We start from the raw sequence: 25379 nt of genomic DNA, 5'->3' as shown, positions 1-25379 counted from the left end.
AAATATCCGAAAAAATTCAGATCAGAGCAACGTTTCTGGTTTCCCTTTACTTCCAGTCCGCACTGCTTAAAGGGTTAGTCATCTTCAAACTAACCTCATTTAGCATAACAGTTTGTGTATCAACTCTCACGTACTATATTCCATTTTTCCTAATGGTCACTTTGGTGTGAATTCTTGGTATTCGCAATCGGTAAAAGCGTATATATCACGTTTATTTATTGTTTCTGTAATTTATAGGTAGATATGTTTACATACTGATTGTATACAATAGCAAATATAAATAAACAAATAAAGTGAATATTAGTCATAACATAACGTTTCACTTCGTTATTTAGACATTGTTATCTGACTCCCAGAGCGCCAAACCTAACATGAGGCTAGGCGACAAGCTCCTACAACATTGCTTACATACTCAACAACAACTATGGTATGTTACAAATGTACAAATTGTCAATGCAGCAGGGCTGATTGTGTCATGTTGTTATGCTGATGAATGATACGAAACTACAAAGGCACCTACAATACAATGCAAGTCTGCGTTATGAGTTAAAAAAATGTGTGTGGAAGCTACCGCAACGATTCACGGTATTTACACTAAGCACGCGCCTGATAAATGCGGACACGTTACAAATGTGAAGCTTGTTTATATTTGCATTACTCACTATAATTTACCAGGGGGCTGTTTGATAAATCGGTGGCATTTTTTATGTGGACCAATTTAGTCGAGATTTTCCAATTGGAGCGGAGAGTGTAATACTCGAAAAATTAAAGCCCTAAAATTCGAAGTTTTCTCAGAACGTTTAAGTGATTTTATAAGAAAGTTTTCAATGGCTGAAATAAGTTGTGACAAAAAAGTGCCCGGAAATTGTAAATAGAACGCAAAATATGTATGTATGTAGTTATTCACCAATATTTAATCTTCAGCGTATTTAGTTTTATTTCTTCGTTCGACTGCAGACGGTTTCTACGGAGCGGCAATTTCAGTTTTGGGAACAAGAAAAAATCACTCGGAGCCAAAATTGGTGAATATGGTGTTTTATCGATGGTATTCAATGCGTTTTTGGCAATAAATTCGGTCACAATCGTGGATGTAATCCTGATAGTGTCGGCCATTCGCTGTTCTCTTGCGTTCAACCGCTAGATTTATAGTGCATTGAACTACTTGCACTTGGAAAGGTTTATCTTATTGTAATTGTAGGAGTTCCTTGTTGACTTTGTTCTGCGTTTCCTTCAGACATCTCACTGAGCTGGCGGGAATGGTAATTAAATGCCTGTGCTAGTTTGTATTGGCTACTAATCGTTTTACTAATTTATAACGGGTGATTTTTTTGAGGTTAGGATTTTCATGCATTAGTATTTGACAGATCACGTGGGATTTCAGACATGGTGTCAAAGAGAAAGATGCTCAGTATGCTTTGACATTTCATCATGAATAGACTTACTAACGAGCAACGCTTGCAAATCATTGAATTTTATTACCAAAATCAGTGTTCGGTTCGAAATGTGTTTATCGACAAATTTTGTTCAGCGATGAGGCTCATTTCTGGTTGAATGGCTACGTAAATAAGCAAAATTGCCGCATTTGGGGTGAAGAGCAACCAGAAGCCGTTCAAGAACTGCCCATGCATCCCGAAAAATGCACTGTTTGGTGTGGTTTGTACGCTGGTGGAATCATTGGACCGTATTTTTTCAAAGATGCTGTTGGACGCAACGTTACGGTGAATGGCGATCGCTATCGTTCGATGCTAACAAACTTTTTGTTGCCAAAAATGGAAGAACTGAACTTGGTTGATATGTGGTTTCAACAAGATGGCGCTACATGCCACACAGCTCGCGATTCTATGGCCATTTTGAGGGAAAACTTCGGACAACAATTCATCTCAAGAAATGGGCCCGTAAGTTGGCCACCAAGATCATGCGATTTAACGCCTTTAGACTATTTTTTGTGGGGCTACGTCAAGTCTAAAGTCTACAGAAATAAGCCAGCAACTATTCCAGCTTTGGAAGACAACATTTCCGAAGAAATTCGGGCTATTCCGGCTGAAATGCTCGAAAAAGTTGCCCAAAATTGGACTTTCCGAATGGACCACCTAAGACGCAGCCGCGGTCAACATTTAAATGAAATTATCTTCAAAAAGTAAATGTCATGAACCAATCTAACGTTTCAAATAAAGAACCGATGAGATTTTGCAAATTTTATGCGTTTTTTTTTTAAAAAAAGTTATCAAGCTCTTAAAAAATCACCCTTTAGTTCGAACACAGGAGTTCTTCTTTTCTATGGCCTCACAAATCGATCTTTGATCAGCTATCTAACCTAACCTAATCTAATCTAATTGTAGTAGTTCTAACTAGACATTGTCTAACTTAACGGCGCTGTTTTTAAGGCGAACTTGAAGAAGTCACAGGAAAGGCAGTTGCCTTGTATGAAACCTCGTTAGGTATCGAACGGCTCGGAGAGGTCCTTGCCGATCCTAACGGAGCTTTTGTTGTTGCTCAACGTCAATTTACACAGCCGTTCTAGTTTTGCGGGAATACCAAATTCAGATATAGCGGCATAAAGGCAGTTTTTGTTTCGTGCTGTCAAAAACAGCTTTAAAATCGACGAAAAGGTGATGTGTGTCGATGTTCTTTTCACGGGTCTTTCCCAAGATTTGGTACATGGTGAATATCTGGTCGGTTGTTGATTTTCCAGGTCTAAAGCCACACTGATAAGGTCCAATCAGTTTGTTGACGGTGGTCTTTACTTATACCCATTCAATGTATGATAAAAACAAAAAATGTTAAGCATTAAGTCTTATTTACATGAATTAAACAGACCAACAAGCTGTTTAATCCATTTAATTAATTTAAATGTTGTTTTTCAGTGCCTCACATTCATGCATAAGAACTTATGATACATAAGTACATATACATATGTATATATAACTATGTAATTATGTATTTAAGCGTGTTCTTTAATATGCAATAAGCCTGCGCGCTTTAACATGCAACACACATGTTTATACATACTTATAAATTTCAGTACATACATACATTCATATGTATATGCGTGTGGGTGTCTGTCTTCATTTAATGTCATGCGCATCCTAATCTAACTGCTCGTTTAATCTGCGAAGAATATATCTCAATCAACGTTGCATGAGCAAGTGCAAGCCTCGAGGCGGCGTTTGTGACGGACGCCACTGGAAAATTCATTGCATTCTCGAAGCGCCGAGTGCTAAGTGCATAAATTCAAAGTGACAGCCGCTAATGAAAGTAATGAAATTTTATTCCATTTTATTCTACGCATGCTTTGTTATTCGCATTCCAACTGCATATCCAGACGATAGATAATTTGAGGTGCCGGTGCCGGTGCCTTCGCTGCTGTGATTGTCGTCATCAGCATCAATTAACTCATTGTTCGGCCGTAAAAGGAGTGAAATTGATTTTTGCAATAAAATCTTAAATATTCGTAAATCAATAAAATGTGTACGTACCATAATTATTAGAAAATTTTCGTCTTACTTAACATATCGAAAGCTATAAAAGATTGGCATCTTAGAAATCACAAGAAAGTATTAAAGGAAAATTAAATAAAAAAGAAATAACAGTTTGCTAGGCACGTGTTGACTCAAATGTAAATCTGATTAATGTTGTAATAACTTAATGTTTTATTTGACAAAGTTACAATGAACCTATTTAGGTCTAATAGACACCATCATGTGCGACAACTTGTTGCCATTTTCTTATGGGCCAAAACCTGGAACAATCGATTTTCTCAAGTTTCCCTTAAGGCGATTTTTCACCTGGTAAACGAAACGTGAAGTCCAATTTTGGAAAACATCCCAGCAAGTCAACGCATGGATACTCCAATACATAGAAGGAATTAACGCGGAAACTAACACATACACACGGTGCAACTTATAATACCATGTCTAAGAAAGGGACGAACGATCAAGAGTAGAGAAGGTTAGTATTGCCAATTGAGCCTTAAAAAACTCAACTTTAGCAGACATCTCTGGCGAACCCTTCTTAACCGCAATCATGCATCGGTGACTTTATACTGCATATGTATATCGGTCAACATGTGAGTTACTATCTCAATGAAATTGGGAGAGCATATGTTACTGATAACAGTGTATCTTTAAACCTAAAATTAATAAAATTGGGCTTACAGGCATGCAATCACTTTGGTTTCTCTGGACGCTTTCTTTTCCAATGCAACGTAATTCACTCAAAGGGAGTCGAGGACGATGTCAATTCTTCCACTATGAATGCCATTTAATGCATAATAGAGATCCAAGGTGCTGACAAATCCCGTTTAAGCATTAAGGCACTCATGCGATTAAAAATATAGCTTTTTGTGAATTTCATCTACATATACATATGTATATTTGATGTTCTATAAATTAAAATAAAGTAGATCTACACAAAGTTAAGAAAAGTAGAAGACTAGAAATCGAAAGGCTCTCAGAGTATTTACCAAATTTTTATGCGGGATTCATCTATTCATGATATTGGCTCATAACACTTAAACTATCTCCTAACATGGGTTTTGTGAGAAGATATTTTTTTGATGTTAGGTGCAGATTGAGTTTATTTTGAGCTGAATTGGTTGTCAAACAGGACGTTAACGCTTTTTGCGAAGTTTAAAATAAACTTGATAACTAATTTTGATGCTTCATGTAATCCTTTTAACTGCGAAGCTCCTAGATATCTAAGACAAGTTTTAGACAAGACAAAATAGTTCCCTTCAATACCATTTTTATGCTTCAAAATAGACCTCAATTTCGGCCAGCGAGCTTTGAAATCAGAAAACAGTCACTGGAGGACAGATCTGGAGAATAAGGTGGATGCATAAGCTATTTGAAGCATAATTCATGGATTTTTCCATTGTTTTCACTGACTTGTGACATGGTACATTGTCTTGGTGAAACCGCACTTTCTTTTTTTTTTTGCAAATGCTCCGTTTTCCTCGATTTCATCCTTCATTTTCTTCGACTATGTAATATTCACTGTTGATGTTCGTTCCTTTTTCAAGATAGTCAATGCGCTTCCCAAAATACAGACGCCATACTCTTGCCTTTTTCCATGATATTGAACGGGTTCATCGTATGCAGTCTACACGACACATGATATAATTCACAAACTAATGATGCGACAGCTGTAAAATTTATACACCCGCCTTGTGAAGGTTAGGTCTAACTAAAAATTATATGAATTTAATTCTAGTAGCGTCATCTAAGTGTCAGGCCAGGGACTTTCCAATTGATCCTCATAAAACTTTCAGCCGCAAAAGCTAATTTTAAAGCCTAAATCAAACATCTGTCAAGATATAACGGTGATATTCTTAGTTATTATTGCTGCTAAAAGTGTTGCAATAACTAAAGGACCTTTCACGAATTGATACGTGAACACAAGTGATCAGTAAATTTGCATGTGATAATCGAGAAACATTATTGGACAATTTTTCCTTTGAAATAACACGTCCGGAAACGCTATTTTCATAAAGAAAAAGAGAAATGCTTGTTTATGCCTTAAATTAAACGCTACGAATTAGACAAACTTTGACTTCAGTAAAATAGCGTTCTTTGAAGCACAGTTCATGCCAGAAACGATCTTTTGAATGCCAAGTTCTGAAAAGCTCTTTTTATGGGACTCAGTGAAAGATCAAATTTATTCCAAGAAATCATTGACGCTTCAGGCCTCTAATGTAAGATAATTGTATATTAATAGATCTCATCTATGTATGTATGTATATTATTAATTTAAATAATTTTAAAATTTTCCCCTACTAGCAGAATCTTTTCTTGTAGGGTCTTCACCTGGCATGCATCTACATAATGGTATGTAAAGTTTTATGGCAACTTTGGCACTGCCGCATTTGTAAATCATTTTTCGTCTCACCAAAGCGGACACTTCAGGAGGTGAAGCAAAATAAAAAAAAACTCAACAACAACAACAAAAACATAACGCCGAATCTGAGACCATAACATGGAGCAAAGAAGGTTGATCATCAACCTTTCTGTATCCTTCTCTTTGCACTTAATTTGTTTTGGTTTTTTTTTTACTTCAAGACCAATCTTTAAGATCTGCCAGACTGCCTGTCGCTTGCACTGCCACCGTCCCCTGCATACATTCACACAAATGTACATATCCAATGTCAGTTAGTTTGCTCTCTTTTTTCGTTTTCGGTTTTTTTCTCTGCCCAACCGAAACGTCAATTCGCTGCCAAGCCCTCTGCAGCAGCGAACTAAATGGTGAGAAAGTTATCCTAAATATTATAGTTTGTGGTCACATCGATTAAAGGCATTTTGTGTTTCGGCTTTTTATCTTCTTTTGTGAACTGAAGTGGTGCATTGTCTGCCGACAACTACATAATTGGATGTCAATGTGACTGTAGATATGTATGTATGTAGATATATGATATACAAGCATGCTTAACAGCGGCAAATGCCCTGCAGGAAATAGACAAACTTCAATGCGTTGGTATATACAATCATTACTACTTAATGAGACAAAGACGCATGAAGTTTTCCAGTAATTAAATTTTTTTTACAATTTAATCTTGGTACGGTTAAAAGATCAGAAAAGGGCTGAGTAGACAATTGAGAAGTAAAATCCTCTCTCGACGAACAAAGGCCAAATTCTACAAGTTCATCATCATCCCTGTCCTGCTATGTGGAGCAGAGGCATGGACGATGACAACGTCTGATGTGTCGATTTTACGAGTTTTCGAGAGAAAGGCTTTGCTGAAGACGACGAAAATTGCATTCGATGGAACGATGAGCTGTACGAGATATCAGACGACATTGACATAGTTCAGTGAATTAAGAGACAGTGGCTACGCTGGCTAGATCATGTAGTCCTCAATGATAAAAACACTCCACCTCTGAAAGTAGTACTCGCCGGGGGAAACAGAGGAAGACGAAGACCCTCACTCCGTTGGAGAGATCAGGTGCACTTGGTACCTCAAATTGGCGCCAAATTGCGAAAAGAAAAAACGACTGGCGCGATAAATGGAAGAAGATCCGAGTGAGTCCATCCACGGCCATAATGTTGAGGTCAATAGAGAACGCGAGCGACTAATGATTAATGTCTTTTTCGTGTCTGAATTAAAGAATGTTGATGTGGACGACATTTGGTTTTAATAAGTTGACACTGCATGTCATACGGCCAATGAAACAATCAATTTATCGAAGAAAACTTTAGGTGGGCGCATTAACACGGATCTGGGCCTGTAATGCGGCCTCGAACATGATGATTTATTCATCATTTAATGGGGTATATGGGCTGAAAAAGTATAGGATGTATTTTCTTACAGATCTAATTAAAAATGATTCGAAATTTTTTTATTTTTTTTTATGTCTTTTTTTTTTGGAATAATCCACCCGAAGCAAGAAGCAAGTTCAATTTCCTACAGGGTAATATGCGCTCATATTAAATGTCAGCAGTTTGCGATTGGCGGCAAAAAGTACTGTCCCTGCAGTCTTACTATATAAATATAAATGTGTATGTTTGTCTGTAGAAGTATTTGTTTTCGATCTGTCCACCTGAACTGCAACGAGTTAAGAATATGAATTTTTCTACATCATAAGGAGAAACCGACCAATAAATAAAATTGAAAAGCAAATGAAAAAAATAACGAAATGGCATACATACATGCACATATACATAAGTTGCTGTGGACACACGTATGCTTGTATGTAAGTGTGTAAATGTGAGTATAAGTGGGTATCCAAAAGAACCTACGCTCCCTCATACCAATCCACGATGAGCTACTTTGCCGGCAGCCACTGAGAAATCGCTGGCTTAATGGTCGAAATATGTCTGACTTAATTCTGCCTTGGATGGTTGGCAGCCTAAACGTTACATATGTGTGTGTGAATCGTAATCAGTCGACGCGTTGGTGATTCTTTTGTCGGCGCGTTGGCCGTTCGGTCAGTTGGTTGGTCGGCGCGTCAGTCAATCGACCGGCTGTCCATTTGCTTAAGCAAAGTGAGCGCAGAATGTTCAATCGGTCGACCATTTGGTTCGCGGCTTAACTGCCGGACTGGATGGCTTGGCCAAAGAGCACTCAGGTGTTCCGAACTGCTGTGCCAGACAATTTGTAGCCGTCACCAAAAAGAGTTAAAAAGAAAAGCAAAAAATAAAAGGTGCGCATGAGCAGAAACACTGCCATATGCACCAACATACATACACACATAAGCAAATACATATACATTTGAAGTGTTGTCTTAGGATTTACACCTTTCGGCCGCAAACATCGGCAAGCATGCATATATGCGTTTATACAAATACATATGTACATACATACGACATCTTTTGTATGCCAGATTCTTAAGCGTTTTGATTCGCACGAGTTCGGCTTTTGTTCTCTATTTTTATATTTTACTATATCTTTATTTTTATACTCTTGCATCATGCTGCTACAGAGTATTAATGGTTTGTTCACCTAACGGTTGTATGTATCACCTAAAAATATTCGATATGCGCGTTCATCGGCAAAAAAAGATTGAGTTCGTAGATGGGCGTAATCAGACCACTGCCACACCCACATGAGGGCGAAAAATTTTGAAAATTTGGGAGTGGCCACGTCCTCTATAAGTTTAGTGTACATTACTAATAAAAAAATAAAATTCAAAATTGGACGATGGTTATGGCACCTCCCACTTTTAGGTGAAGTCTCCAGACCCGCTCAACGGATTTCAAGCAAATTCGGCCTCTGATATTTTTATGTTACATTGTGAAAATGGAAGAAATCGAACTAGAGCCACGTCTACTTCCCATGTAACTCAGTTTTAAATTCCATCGGATTCTTTCACTTTTCTGCGTACAAATTAAATTTCCACTTTTTAATTTTACACGAATTTTGTGCCCGAAATTGTTCATGCCCCTTCTTCTTTATTGGCGAAGACAACGGTTATAGCCGAGTGTACAACAGCGCGCCAGTCGTTCTTACTTTACGCTGCTTGGCGTCAATTGGAGATTCCAAGCAAAGCCAGGTGCTTCTTAAAGCCCCTAGATACCGAATATTGTGACCCCAGTACCTAAGTTGATTTTTTACCGAAAATATCGGTGTGAGATTTATTATTGAATTTCAGTGATAGTAGTACTTCACCCCTACACCTCCATATACCTAATATAAAGATTTTCGAACTTTCGGGCCAATTTATACCGCATATTTCGGCCAGTATGTGAGTAATCTTAACAAAGAGAGAGCGTGTTTTTCTTAAATACTCGTATACATATAACTAACATGTCTTACATACCTGTAGGTACTTTCTGGCTTTAATCCTTGCTAGTTGCAAGAGTATGAAATGTTCGGTTATACCCGAATTGAGCTCTTCCTTACTTGTTAACTTTGTTTTTATTTATGTCTATAATAAATATTTGTTTGTGCGTAGTTTTTAGGGAGTTTTCTTTGCTGTACTCAATTAACCCTTTATGTAAATATATGCACTTGTACCTAATTTTTGTTTTACACAGAAATGGACCTCATATGAGAAGATTTAGGCATTGCACTAAAGTGAAAAGTAACATGATTAAATGGCAAATGTAACTGAACACACTGCAAAGACTTGACATCCGTTCCTACGACAGTCGGGTCTAAGTAACCGGAATGGACCCGGAATTTTATCCCGCCCAGGACTGTCAACTAGATACTATGCCTAAAATTTCACGAATCCGTAAACAAACATAGCTGCCACGTACTGTCAAACTCATGTCATCCTTATTGATCTTCTCTGCATGTACATACGATGTATATGAGAGAAACACACCAAGACCGGCATCCCAACGCTTCCCCAGCCGCTCTACAGCCCAGATGTTTGGCGATGAATAAACACACATATGCATATACATATAAGGTGCATTCCAAAGTAAACAGGACTTTTTGAATCTAGCACCCCCTGGTGGCGCCATCTATGTGTTGACTGGTGCGTTAGAATCTGCTATCCTGATCGTTTGTGAGAATTTCATGACATTTCATTGATTGGAAGTGAATTTATTGCGGTTTATGTGACAGTATGTTTGTGTTATAGGTGCGAAAATGAGCTTCGAACAAAGAGCCAACATTAAATTTTGTTTCAAAATCGGTAAAACTTTTACCGTATCGTTTCAATCGATGAAACAAGTCTATAGCGATGATTGCCTATCCCGTAACAGAGTGCACGAGTGATTTCAACGTTTTCAAAGTAGTCGTGAGGACATATTAAAATCCGTGATCACCGGAAATTCCATCGAAACTGTGCGTAAATTCATCAAAAAATGAAATTCATGGAAACGCAATTGAACATCTCCAAAACATCGGTTTATTGCATTTTGACCGAACATTTGGGCTTACAATAGGTGTGTGCACGGTTTGTTCCGCACAAATTGACTGACGGTTAAAAGTTACTCAAAATCCGTCTCATCGATCGACGATTGTGACCAATTTGACAAAAACTACATTTTAACCATCAACCATTCCCCGTATTCACCTGATATGCCGCCGTGCGACTTCTTCCTTTTCGGAAAAATGCATTTGCCCATGAAAGGAAAGCGTTATGCAGATGTAGAAGCCATTCCGAAGGCTTGCACCGGCATACTGGCGGCCATACCAGCCAACGAGCTAAAACACTCGCTCGACATGCTTTTGGACCGTGCAAAAAGCTGTATTGAAGCAGAAGGAGACTATTTTGAAGAAAATAAATTGATTTTGCCGAAAAAAGAAATTTGTTCTGTTTTTTTAAGTCCTGTTTACTTTGAAATGCTCCTTGTATTTCTTAGGGCTGTGGAAATGAATCGTTCAAGTTTGATGATTTGAAATGAATCTATGTATAAGCCATAACCTCTATATCATCTAAAAGCGCAGTGAGACGGTTTGTAAGTAAATGAAATATCTTCACAGATCACTATCTCTAACATTCGTCTATAGGCTCGCAAATTTTCGCTAATCTAAAATAAAGTTGTTTTAATTATGGCATGAGGAAGTCATTGGCGTATACCTACGTGAGTTGAGTTTTCGAGACGTACGAAGAAAATGAGCACTTTGTGACTTAACAACTATATCTTCCAAGGTAGCTTCATCTATAGCGGAAATAGAGGCTTGGCTTACCTCTATGAAGTGCCAAGATACGCAGGAAATTTTTGTGGTAGAAAGGGAAAACTTTAAACGTAACCTGATCGCTGTTGTCTAGCGCCCAACTTTGGCCACCTAATCAAAGCATATTTCGAAACATTTCAATTATGACACCACTGCATTCAACACCTTATATGTATGTATTTCAACGGCATATGCAATAAATCATGCACATGTACCGCAAGTGAACATAAAAAACATCTACATTTGTATGTATGTATATATGTATGTAAGTGCCTTTGCGAGGTGTCGCGGAAGATTAAATACCCATTTATGGCATACCGACCATCATAAATTTGTATTTGAGTAATGTGTTTCACTTACCGTCAATTCATGTCGTTCACGCCTGGCAGGTACATTTGCGGCTAATCCCAACTGCGCCGCCGCCGCACATAGCCACACGACTATAAAACTGCTAATGTACATAATTTACGGACTTGTCGCGATCGCGCGAGCCGCAGTTCGAAAATTAAAAATCGGAAAAAAACGTATCACAAAACTCACTAGCACAAACACACACACGAACGCACAATAAATTAAAGCTTTTCAAATTAACTGACAGCAAAGAAAAGCCGCTATAAAAAATAGCGAGCAAAAAACGAAAACGAACGAAGGAAAATAAAAAATTCCTACATATATGTAGATGCGAGTAGTTTAGTAAAAATCCCAGTTAAAACGAGTTCGTGACTGCACTGCACTGCGAACGCAACGAAAAGGCCGAAATACCGAGACCGAATTTGTCGCCTGCCGCCAATGCGTCGGGCATAACAAAACTGTGTATGTGTGTGTGTATTCTGCGTCGGCACTGCGTGCCCGGAGATGTATGGGTGTGTGCGTGTGCACTTTTAAGCGGTCGAACGCGCGTACAACCGGCAAATATGTCTTTTGGCCATATATTTTTTAGTATTGGTTGACTGGACCGTCCAGAGATCGGCCGATCGCTCGATATAACGACTGATCACTGAACACTTTTGTCTGCAATGAAATTTAGGAAAATGCATTATTTGTTTGTTTGTTGTTATTTATATAATTTAAATAGTACAACAATATTTAGAGAAGTTATGTATATGTTTTGGTGTGAAAAATTAACTTATTCATTCTTTGAGTATAGTATATAGGTCCATGAAGAGAAATAGCACCAGTTTTTTTTATTCGATATATGTATGAGATCGCTAGAGGTATTTTCTTTTTAATTTTTTTGGACAGATCAGGCGTGAGTCGTGTCAAGCTGCCATGTTATTTTTATTCAGTATTGTTTGGCATTTCATCATGGGAAGACTTACGCCTGGACAACGTCTACAAATCGAAAATTTACGAAAACTCACGTTCTATGAAGAATGTGTTTCGCGCGCTGCGCTCAACTTTTGGTCAATATAATCAGTATACTAAGCGTACTATTCGCAACACCATCACCCAACCGTAGACCTAGCATTCATTATTGGATAATATTCGACCGAATAGACCACGAGCACGCAGTGAAGAAAAAATAGCTGCCGTAGCTGAGTTCGTAGCGACTCGGACTGATGTATGGAACGAACCGGCACATTTTACGTTGAGATCTTAAATTGAAAGCGTGCAAAACACAGCTTGTTTAAGAACTGAAGCCGCTCGATCTTCACAAACGACATCGATCCGCTCTATGGGCCCTTGAAAAGTTTCAAGAAGAAGCAAACTTTCTTCCGCGATGAGGCCCATTTCTAACTCAATGGGTATGTAAATAAAAAAAATTGTCGCATTTGGGGCGAGGAGCAACCTGAAGAGATTCAACAGCTGCTATTTCATCCAAAAAAAAAAACGGTTTAATGTGGTTTGTGGGCCGGTGATCGGTCCATATTTCTTCAAAAATTATGCCGACTAGAACGTAACCGTCAATGGCGACCATTATCGTACCATGCTAACCGACTATTTGATGCCTGAAATTGAAATTCGTGATCTCGGCGACTTTCGGTTTCAACAAGACGGTGCCACTTCCCACACATCGCATTAATCAATGGATTTATCGAGAGAACACTTCGATGAGCCGATAATTTCACGTTTTGGGCCGGTCGTTTGACCACTAAGATCATATGATATCACATCGTTAGACATTTTCCTGTGGGGATATGTAAAAACGAAGGTGTATGCGGGCTTTCCCGCTTCGATTCCGACCATGGATTTTATTTGTACAGTTTGTATAGCAACAATATATACTATAGATATGTAGAACGATTAGAACAATATTTAATAAGGTGGCCGACGTTTCTTTTTGGGTGCTGTAAACAAGATGGCAAACTTAATATATGCCCAGATTATAAATACACATGTAATTCAGAAATTTTAGAAAAAATATCTAAAACTTAAAAAATGTTTATAAAAAACGCTCTTCATATCTCAAAATATGCTATACATTGCAGTATTCTTCTTTGAAAACCATTTATTTATTCTCTTTTCCGAAGAACCAAAATGCAAAGTATAGATTTTAAATGCTTCAATTATCTTCTCTGATTTAGGAAAACTGATGTTGTTCTTCATTAGTAAATTAAGGAGTTCTGTATTTTATGATAAATTCGGCTCAATATAAATATTGAGTTGTTATCTCAATCTTTTTCTTCTTTTTTTCAAATACAAAAATGATAGAATTGGCGATTACAACAATTGTGTTCAGTTACTTGTTTAGAGTATTTTGAGAGATAAAAGTTGTGTTGTGACATCAATTCTGTGTCATCTCTTTTCTTTTTTTCATTCAAACAATTTATTGTTGTCCCTATTGTTTGACAGCTGAAGCCGTGCTCTGGGATCATGCATATTTCTTCATAGTACATAATGACAGTAGCAACCGTTTAAACGAAACAACTTTCTTGAAATTGGTTGGGTTTTAAATACCCTTCAAGAGTTTAGCTGTATGTGTAGTTACAAGTTATTTCTTCCATTATCATATTGGAAATATTTTTAGAAGTAGCACTATTGACTTATTTCAGCAAATCGCTATACCAAGCTCAAAAAGAAACTTCGGCAAGTTTAAGGGCTGCATCGTAAAAACCTTTAGTGCTAATTTTTACATTATTTGTTAATTATATATTTGATTACTTTAAGTGAATCACCATTTTGTAATCTTTAAATGTATTTCTCTACTAATTGTTCTTATATATAGTATGTATAACCGCGTAATGGGCTGAAAAATTAAAAAAATCTTAAAACTCGTTATAGAATTCTTAAGAAATACATAGTAGTGTTCAAGGTATTAGACGATTCCCAAGCGTTGTGTAATTTTCATATAAAATATGTTTTGAATAAAGCGTCACGGATTTGTCCAATAAGTTTGTCGCCAGAGTCAAAACCAAAGTAGAAAGTTATAATGCAAAAGTTATCATTTTATGAAAGTTATGAATAGTATAGACTAAATCTCGCTTTTTATCGGTTTTCTTGGAATTCGTCACAAGCAATGTTAATTTGCTCCCAAAAACCAGAAGGATAGTATTAAAAAGTTAGAGATCTTCTTGAAATCAAATATCCTTTAAAAACCCTACGAACGTATTCTCCCAAAACAACATTTCTGCTTCGCATTTCTCCACAAAAAAAGTATATTACAAAATTGAGTTAAAGGATTAGGATAATCTAGAGCTCTCAACATAGGCCTAACTTTGAAAATTTATTCTGGGGGTAGGGAAAATAAAATCGAATTTCTTGTTTTCAAGCTTAATCAAACATAGTTTATTTGAATGCAAAAAATAATCATGTGAACAGTTTGATACAAAATAACGGCTACTCGGCCAATCTTTGGAAACAACTCTTTAAAAAAGGACTTTGGTGTCGACGGTAATTCTAGGAATCAGGTAGTTTCCTAAATGTTGTAACTACGGAGCTAGAAGACTTCAAGAGAACACGTGGGATGAAACTATCGTAAATCTCGGTTTCTATTACTATGCTTACCAATAATGATTAGAAAGAGGCTTGAGCCACCGATAAGAGAACTATTATTCGAATGAAATCGATTTAAATTTCGTAGCTAAAAATACATATCGATTAGAAAAGTCTCGCCGTTTGTTTGTACATATATGTAGTTTTTGAGATATCGGTCTGAAATGTTACACACATACTTTGCTCTCCAAGAAGCTGCTGCTTAGTCCAAACCACTGATATCGGATTGCTATGAACAAACTGAACGATCAATATATAGTTCTTGTATCAGAAGCTCTGTTATTTGTAGAGTTATCTTCTTGAAATTCGGCATGAATTACTGTCTGAAGCAACGTTATGTTCTCTGAATAAATCATTCAGATCGGGCCACTGTAGCATATAGCTGTCATACAAACTGAACGATCTAAAACATGTTCTTGTAGGAACAACTTTTTTATTTGACGAGATATCTTCACGAAATTTGATATGAATTAACGTCCAAAACAACGGTATAATTTTCGAGGAAATTGTTAAGATCGGGCCACTGTAGCATATAGCTGTCATACAAACTGAACGCTCAAAATTATGTTGCAAGAGAAACTTGAGCCTGCGAATGGTATTACAGAACCTTTGCAGCCAAAGTAAACGTTTTTTCTCGTTTTTAAGACCTTTGTTGTGCGGTGCTTGATTGCTAATCTGGTTGAAGCATATAGATTTTAGTACTTCGAAAAAAGAAAAAAAATGTACACAAACTCAACTTTCAACCACAACTACTCACTGCCTTTTAAGAAATATGTACATATACATATATAATAATATATTAACTAGTCTATTTATGTACAATTATGAACCAACACTAAATAGGCGCATTCCCCTGTAAAATATGTCGCTTATTTTCATATTCTACTCTTTCCATTTAAATATGAAATAATATTTATTTATTTACGGGCTTCTACATTTTTATTCACCTATTAATTTTATTGCTTTTTAATAAACACTTTCGCTTAAACCGTTTTCATTTATTTTCCCATTAAATTATAATTGATATTTGGTTAATTTTTTGATGCGATTTAGATAATATGCACGCGCTCACCGTCAAGTTTAAATCACAACTAAACGAGAGAGGCACTTGGCCAAAGCAGCGATCCACAACAGCAGTTAGGGGCCAACCTTGGCTGACGGGCGACCAAAGTGCAGCAGCAGCAGGGGCAGCGGCGACGGCGACAGCGACAGCGCAGTTGACAACGAGCACGAACACAGGTGAGTTGAATGCATATGCATGCGCTTCTGCTGGGTTAAATGAATATATGTGGATATGTATGTGTGTTGTTTAAGTGTGTGCAATAAAGCCAATAGCCGGCTTCTGCACTTCCATGTGCGCACTAGCCTTTAAATATTAATATATACATATATATACGTACATATATACTATTATATATGTATGTATGTATTGTTGGAAGTTACTTATCACACACACACCAAATATTACATATTCACTCATATACACAAACACACAGCATGAGCCGCAGCGGCAAAGAACGCGTTGCAGCAGCGACAGACAGAGCGACTCCGCCAGACAAAGAGGCAGACAGGCATGTCGCCACACTGTCTGCCAGGTTCGCCATATCTTATCTTGAGCGCAACAACAACAACAGCAATGGCAACAAGCAATGTGCAGTGCATGCAATCGGGCAGCCAGCAAGCCGGCAGACACGCCACAAAGTTAAATGGCAACAATAACAACAACTATCAGAATGGTTATAAAAATCAAAATAAAAACAAAAAACACACGAGCAACTAACAATCATAAAACAGTCAACGAGTCAGCCGCCCAGTCACCGCTTAGCCATGCGGCCAACAAGCCAAAGAGCCCAAGTGCTGTCGGAGCAACAGGCTATCCAGCCGGCCGTTTGTAGTACAAGCACTCCAGCAACTACACGATCAGTGGTAATCGCCACACCATGCCACACCACACTATAAAGCATATAGTTGTACAATAACAACAACAATTGCAACAACAAATGTTACAATAAATACACATGTACTGTATAAAGGTGGAGAATAATGGCTTGCTTTGCTTGTTGGCAACGCAACAGGAGCAGCCGAACTACAGCCGCGCGAACAGCGGGGGGAAGCATACGCGCATGCAATGCGACCGTTGCGAACAGCTGCCTTATGGCCTCTAGTTGCCGGCTTGCTTGCTAGGCAGCCGCCTGTTAGCCTGTTGGCTTGTTGGCGGCAACCTGCGGTGTGGAACAAAACCCAGTCAAGTACTTCGAAATTTATCTTTTTGTATCTTTGAAGTGGGTCCCCATTCAAAGTTAAATGCACACAATGATCGTCGCAATGACTTCGCTTGTCGCGGCGACCACTCGTTCGTCCGTCCGTCCGCCTGTCTGTCCGTGCGTGCGTTTGTTCATTAGTACACACAGCAACACACAAAGACGGCAAAACCGAAATCAAAACAAAACACAAAAAAAAAACATGAAACGAAAAGACAGAACATTGAAAAGGAATAATAATAAAAATAGAAAAATAAAATGCCGCACACACAGCCATACATGCATATGGAATCTACTCGTACTTATTTATGCGTTAATAGTGCCGCTGCTCTTATTGTTATTGCTATTGTAGATGATGGTGTCCCGAGTTGCGGCAAAAGTCGCACCTCGCAACGTGCGCGCAAAGGTATTACGCAGCATACATACAGACACACACACATAAGTACATATATTTAGCCAAAGGTATGCGTTATCCAGTAATGGGTTTCCCAATGAATGCGCAAATACTTGAAATGGACAAAATTTATATATAGTACTACACCCAAAGGTATGCGAGTACTCGAGTGATCAGTGGCAGTAGTGAGGCATATAATGTTCTTTACAGTAATAACCAACCCTCCGAGTCGAATTTGCATAGTGTTAAGACCCAGGAATGCGCAAAAAGCTACACATTTTCTAGATGTGACGTCACTTTAGTGGTGCTTTGTGACGTGGCAAATAAAATTGTCGAAAGCCCAAACTTCGCCACACTTATTAAGGGTCCCACAAAGAGGCAGGTTTTTCTATATATCGAGCATCATTTGCTTTGATATGGTCTCAGATTGCTACTTTATCAGCATTATCATCTCACAATGACTTACTGTATCTTAGATCTCCAGTTATTTCTGTCTCTTGCTGGAGTTCGACCTTTCATTCAAAGCTAGCTAGCTTTTTTTCTTCAACCTTGCATAACGTCCAGGTTTCGCTAATGTGCACATGTTAGCGCTGGAGCGCTCAGTGTGCGATATATTGAATTTTTCAACATGTTGTAAGGCGACAACGATCGACAGAGATTTTATGAACCTCACGGCCCTCAAATACTTGCCTTCTCGATACAGTAGACTCGCATGACTTGTTTGCCCAAACTGCTAAGTAAAAGCGAGATATATAAGAGTGTGTATCAAACAGCTGGAGAGACGAAAGACATCCGTTGGAATATGGCAACATAGCAAGCCTATAAGCGGAGCAACCTATGATCGCTATGATATAGGAAGGGTGATCTATTTCGAGGTTCTCTACTTTTTTAAAGAAAAAACAAAGAAACTTCAAATTTAAGGGGTTGTTTTTTCTGAATGACGGCTCTTGAAATTGCTGTTCGTAACAAATGTGGCAATTTTGCTTGTTAACATACACAGTGAGTCAGAAATGGACCTCATCGCTGAACAAAATTTGGCTCGAAAACGTCGGATCTTCTTAGAACTTATCAAGAGCCCATAGAGCGAAGCCATGTCGCTTGGAAATGTCGAACAGTTTAACTTCTTGCACAAGATGCATTTTGCCTATATCTGTACGACTGTCTTCTTGTGAAGAAAATGAAGATTTCAGAGTGATATCTCAAAAACTGAGAGACTTGTTCATGTATATGCAGACAAATGAGCATAGCTAAATGCAATCGGCTCGTCACGTTGATCACGCAGAAGATTTCTTCAAAGGCAAACTTACCCTGTTCCATGCACCAAGTAAATTAATCGTAGTTACCACCTTTGTAAGTCATATGAAAATATTGAAAACTCCTCCATTAACCTTTTTTGGGTTTCTTAAAGACCACACTTTGCGGTGGGAAATTATTCAAAATAACCAAGAAAATCTAGTCAAATTATAATCAAATTTTCCCCCCTTCGTTCTCTGATAATTTTTTTTATTTAAAAATTTTTGGCGGCCATTTAAAGTGGAAACTGTTATTTTCTACTAAAAAGTTCCACCATTTTGTGGATGGAAAACACCTCTAATGTAAAAAAAATATCAAAAATGTGTACAAAGTTTGAAATGAATCGGTCAAATAGTTTTGAAAAGGCAGTGAACACAAACTTTAAAAAAGTAGTTTTGAGTAAAACGGGTCTAAAATTTATAAACTAAAAAACTTACGAAAATAAATTACCCTATATTTTCAGAAGTGTGCTGAATAATGTATAAAAGGTTCGAATAAAATTGAGCAATCCACATTTAAGAAATAAATTCGCAAAAAAGTTATTTTTTTACCATGAAAACCTTACTCCACCTTAAAAAAATTCAAATTTTAAAGCCATTTTGAATCGCATCAAACTTTGCAACGGAAAGCCGCAAAGCAGAGAGAAAGTAAAACTGCGCTATTTTCCGATTGCAATTGAAGGCGTCATGTTAAGCTTTCTTGGGCAATTAATTAGCAATTGAAGTACTTAAATTACCAAAAAGGCTGAAAAGAGGACCCCATTCAAATTGATTCTGTATGTTTTGTAGTTAGACCTTTGCTTTCCAAATATAATATATGTATGTATGTGTTTAAATTACACAGTATAGAGACAATTTGTTCGTGAGAAAAATATATAAAAAGTGAATTAATGGAAAACCTTTCGAAACCTTTTGAGGAATTATCTGTAAAAAGCAAATACCGCAAGATCTCTATCGACCGATTCAACGCCTGACAAAAAAAAATTATAGAAAACTGCATGAATTGGGTTAAGAATTGGGTTTGGCGCCCAGCGACTTTCTCCTTTCCCTCAGACCTTAAGAGACTGCTCATTGAAAAGCAATTTGGCGATTATGAAAAGGTAATCGCAGTGCCTGAGGTATAATTAACGTTTTATGGTGACTAACATACAATGTATCGGCAGTATATAAATATTTATGGCTATTGATAAAACGTGAATTCTTTTTAACAGTAAAACTGTGGGACCGTCAAAGTAGGGAACCCTAAAAATTTGAGTTATGGTATTCGCTCACTAAATTAATGAATATACTCAAGCATGTTAAGCAAGCTATCTTTATGAACGTATGTGGGTTACTCATCCAGAGAAAGTTAAGAACAAGTAAGTAAATTGAGGGAACGTGTTAAAATGTTCATCTAATGATAATAAAAAGGTGGGACCTCCTTGGAATTCTAAAAATGTTCCACTTTATCGCTATCATAAAAGATAATCATTAGTGGCAGCTAGTTTTATTATACTCGTAGTACTTAACTTAGTTCTGCCCAAAACTTTCAATCACTTAACCAGCACTGTTGAAGTCTGCATACTTTACTTACTTTTACTACTGTGAGCAAAAAATAGTAAGATTTTTTAATTTAAATTCGCGCGAAAGCCCATTCTTAGAAATATTTTTTTTCTGGGTTGGTATGACTGTCAATGACATCTGTGTCAAATCTCACATCAAAACAACATGATCAACATGTCAAAAGAATAAAGGAAATTTTGCTTGATAATCGACGATTAACACTCAGAGATCTTACTGGCATCGTTGGAATATAAGAAGGATCAGTGGAAACCATTTTAAAAGACCATTCGTGTCTAAAAAAAGTGAAAGCACGATTGGTTCCAAAATTACTAAATTTTTTCGAAAAACAGCGTCGCGTTAAGATCTGTGAAACAATGCTTTTCGACTACCAAGGTTTTATGAAACCTATTACTACTGCCGATGGGTCTTGGATATATGCTTACGGTCGGGAACAGACGATCGATCGTCTACCAATCATGTAAGAAGAGTCGAAGTGAAAAAACCATCTCAAAGCAAGATTATGTTGACAGTTTGCCTCAATTATCGAGGTATAGTGTACTCCGAATTCTTTCCGACCGGCCAAACTGTCAAGGAATACTATATGATTGTCAAGAGTTATTTGCGCGAGGCTATTCGTAAAAGGAGGAAGGAATTATGGGCCGAAAACTCTTTGCTTTTGCACCGCGATAATGCACCGTCACATACTGCATTGATGCTTGGCGAGTTTTTCGCCAAATTTTCAATCAATATCGTGCCGCAACAACCGTATTCGCCTGATTTAGCTTCGTCCGACTCCAGGCTATACAGCAAACTCAAACGACCGCGACCCGGGAAAACCGTTTTGAGTCAATTCAAGACAATAAACGTGAATCACAACGCGCATTGATGGCTATTCCAGAAATTGCCTTTAACAACTGTCTCGAGAATAGGAAAAAACGTTGGCATAAGTATATTATAGTGAAGGGGATACATAGACATAGATTTTGAAATAATTATATTGTACAATTATGAACAAAGTCTTACTAGTTTTTGCTCATAGTAGTATATATTATATATGTATATAGCACCTCTCTCTGAGTTTCACACTATCTGCATTGTAGACGTAATATGTCAATGTGCTCATAACTTTTTTTTCAACAAAATATTGTACAATAATCTTTATTCATAAATATTAAAAATTGTTGAAATTAAAATCAATTAACGGAAATTGAGATAAGAGTATATGAGTATAACAAAGTATATATGTATACATATATATATTGTATATATATAAGTATGCACATACATATGCATGCATTTAGTTATAAATTTAAATATAAAGGGTGCTTTAAAACTTAATATTCATAATAATGGTGTGTAAGAAAAAATTTAGTAAACACTAGAGGTTTTATGAAACATATCCTAACAACTTGAACGCTGCGAAAATATATTTTCAAAACTCTATAATAAAGACTGATCTAATGACCTTTTCATGACAGATCACATGTGACTCCTGTCAAGCTGTCACCTTATTTTTGTTCAGTATTATTTGGCATTTCTTCATAAGAAGACTTACGCCTGAACAACTTTTACAAAACGTTCAACTTTATTTCGAAAATTCACGTTCTGTAAGGAACGTGAACGTACGCCTCGCTCAGCTCATGGTCAACATAATCGGTCTATTGAGCGTACTATTCGCAACACCATCACCGATTTAGAGACTCAACATTCGATATTAGATAATATTCGACCGAATAGACCAAGTCCAATACGTAGTGAAGAAAATATAGTAGCTGCAGCTGAGAGTGTCCACGATGACCGTGGAGAGTCAATTCGACGCCGTTCGCAGCAACTCGGACTAACGTATGGAATGACTTGGATCTTTTTAAGTCGATATTCAAAATTGATAGCATACAAAATACAGCTTGTGCAAGAGCTGAAGCCGCTCGACCTTCTCAAGCGACAACGCTTCGCTCTACGAGCCTTTTTCGAACCAAATTTTGTTCAGTTAGGAGTCTTATTTCTGGCTCAATGGGTATGTAAACAAGCAAAATTACCGCATTTGAGACGAAGGGCAACCTGAAGAAATTCAAAAGCTGCCATTTCATCCAGAAAAAACAACGGTAACCGTCAATGGTGACCGTTATCGTGCCATGATAACCGACTATTTTAGGCCTGAAATTGAAGCTCGTGATCTCGGCGATATTTAGTTTCAACAAGACGGCGCCAGTTCCCACACATCGCAATAAACAAAGGATTTATTGAGAGAACGCTTTGGTGAGTATATAATTTCACGTTTTGAGCCGTTATATTGGCCACCAAGATCGTGTGATATCACACTGTGGGGATAGGTACAGTCTAAAGTCTCTGCGGATAATCCCGCTTCGATTTAGGCCTTGGAGCAAAACATCGCGCGTGTCATTCGCCAGTTACCAGTCGAAATGCCCGATCGAGTTAACGAAAATTGGACCCGTCGGAGACGTCGCCATGGCCAATATTTGAATAAGATATTCTTCAAAAAATAAATGCTAAATAATGTTCTTTCGACTGATAATAAATACTCCCTATTAAATTTGAAGTTTCTGTGTTTTTTCTTTAAAAAAGTAGGTAACCTGGAAATGGATCACTCTTTATACAATATAAAAGGTTTCCAATGTTTTCAAGCAAATATTATATAAATCAATGGACATATATTTTATAGATTTTATAGTCAAGTACCAATTAAAGTATCTATGGCGCGCCTATTCAAATAAACCATATTCATACATATGTATATACACATGGTCATAATTGTAGGTACACATACCCGTATGGCTTTCAATGACTAATAAATTCTCCTCTATTCATGTATGAAGGGAAAGAATAAAAATTTTATTTCTTATCACTTAAATAAAAAATACAAATATTACTAATAAAGATTATAAAAGAGAACTTAAATTTCAGGTATCTGTGAAATAAAAATGTATTGGTTTCCGTTTTCTGTGGCCAATTTGATTTTTTTTTACTTCTTTCATCAATGATCCGTAGATCTGTCATTATTTTCAATTACTTTTGAAACACGTTTTGGCATGTTCATACCAAGTTTTTTTTAATTAATGGGAACTTCCACAATAGATTGGAACGTTTACATTAATTCCCAATTCCCCAATTTTTTCACTCTAAAAGGTTTTACAGAGTTGCATACGTGGAATTTACCAAAAATTAAAATTTTAATATATGTATATATTGTGACAAAAAAGTACCCGGAAATTTTAAATAAAACGCAAAATATTAAATTATTCATCAATTTTTTTCGACGTCTTCAAAGCAATTCCCACCAGATGTGAAACACTTATGCCAACGATTTCTCCAGTCCTTGAAACACTTCATAAGCACTTTTTTTGAATCATGGAGCTAAATCTGGTGGATGATCGATAGTATTCATTGCGTTTTTGGCTTTAAATTCGGTCACAGTCGTTCTCAACGATCTCTCAACCGTCTATGAAGGCTTTGGACTAGGAGTGGTATATAGGCTTGTGTTTTTGATAAAAATGAATAACCATACGACTTTTCCAACATTTGCACCGATTCCGAACACGAAAGTTGTTTTATATACAAAATTTGAGACAAATTCTTTGAACGATATTTTTATCTATTATGAAAATCGTAACGCACTACTGAGGCCTACCGACTTAAGCAGCTGCTGTAAATGCTGTAAACTGATCAACAGATCGGCCTAATATTGGGCATAGTAATTAAGGACAGTCCGACCAACTTAGCAAAATTAATTTTTTTGATATATCATTTAACCGGGGATTTGATTACAATTTCCGGGTGCTTTATTGTTTAAATATATTAAAATGGCTGAAATGACACTTAGAAATCTTATCATTCTTATTGGAAAACCCGTTACATATGTACACATGTACTCACTTGATCTTTAATTCTACAAAAAAATGATGAATTTGATGCTGTCAGAACCTGGCGCCTGCTTAACAAAACACACGCGCACACATTCGCACAAACACATACAGGCGCACACACTTTAAGACAATTGGCATTAACTTAGACAAGAAAAATTACTCGCAAATTAAATGTGAATATTCAATTGAAAGCTTAAAACAAATCATTCTACTGTGTGATTTTTTTGCTTCACTTCTACAAAAACACACACACACACATGCAGATACAGGCCCGTTCATACAAATATTTATGGCAACATGCACGTTACGTTAAGTTCAAATAAACCCAACAGATCATTTAAGATTAGAGCATGAAAAGCAGAAAAAAAGCACAATAGTAACAACAATAACAATAACATCGGCTGTGTGAGCAAAAATCAACCGCGAAACAATTAACACAAAATCCAAAGGAAATAAACAAAATCGCGTGCTCACTTATTACTTATTGTATATTTGTATAATATTCGTAGTAAAAATGATTTGAATTACGAGTGTTTATCTGGGTGGCGCTGGTGTGGTGTGGCGAATGTTGGAACTGCCAAATTTAATGAAAACCGGGCATACACGCTTAAATCACTTGATGAGCCAGCAAAATGAGTGAAAGCAGATCGAATCTGAGTATATATGCATAAATACAAGTATAGTACATCCTATAAGACCTCAGATAATAATTGGTATACATTTAAAGGGTGCTTATTTAAAAACTTTTGCTTTTATGAAATATAAGGTTGGTTACATACATTTATGTCCTTTATTCGAGCGATTTTGAATAAGAGTATACTCGTAAATAGCATACGTTTAGAAAATAATTAAGTTATATTAAGAGGTTACATGGGATTCACGTCTTAAAACAAAAGATTTGCATTTTTTTGTAAAAACGTCTGCCAACGTCTGTTCTCTGAACTAAGTATGTCAATGGAAAAACGTGAAAAAAAAGTGAATACTACGCTTTTCTGTTTTCTCCGTCCACTA

General features: G+C 37.0%; 1 protein-coding gene across 3 annotated transcripts in view; it reads right to left on the bottom strand.

The window, feature by feature from the left end:
* The window catches only part of LOC105228996 (SPARC-related modular calcium-binding protein 1), a 42752-nt gene that overhangs the window by 13279 nt on the left and 4094 nt on the right, over positions 1 to 25379 (bottom strand). For all 3 annotated transcript variants that reach the window (XM_049451093.1, XM_049451095.1, XM_049451094.1), the window contains exon 2: positions 11426 to 12076. In XM_049451093.1, coding sequence (XP_049307050.1) covers positions 11426 to 11527 — 102 coding nt within the window. In that variant the 5' untranslated portion in view covers positions 11528 to 12076. The remainder of the gene's footprint in view (positions 1 to 11425; positions 12077 to 25379) is intronic.

The sequence above is a fragment of the Bactrocera dorsalis genome, chromosome 3 (assembly GCF_023373825.1).
Source record: "Bactrocera dorsalis isolate Fly_Bdor chromosome 3, ASM2337382v1, whole genome shotgun sequence".
Taxonomy (NCBI): domain Eukaryota; kingdom Metazoa; phylum Arthropoda; class Insecta; order Diptera; family Tephritidae; genus Bactrocera; species Bactrocera dorsalis.
The sequence above is the reverse complement of the archived record's forward strand: the minus strand, read 5'-3'. Positions and strand labels throughout refer to the sequence as shown.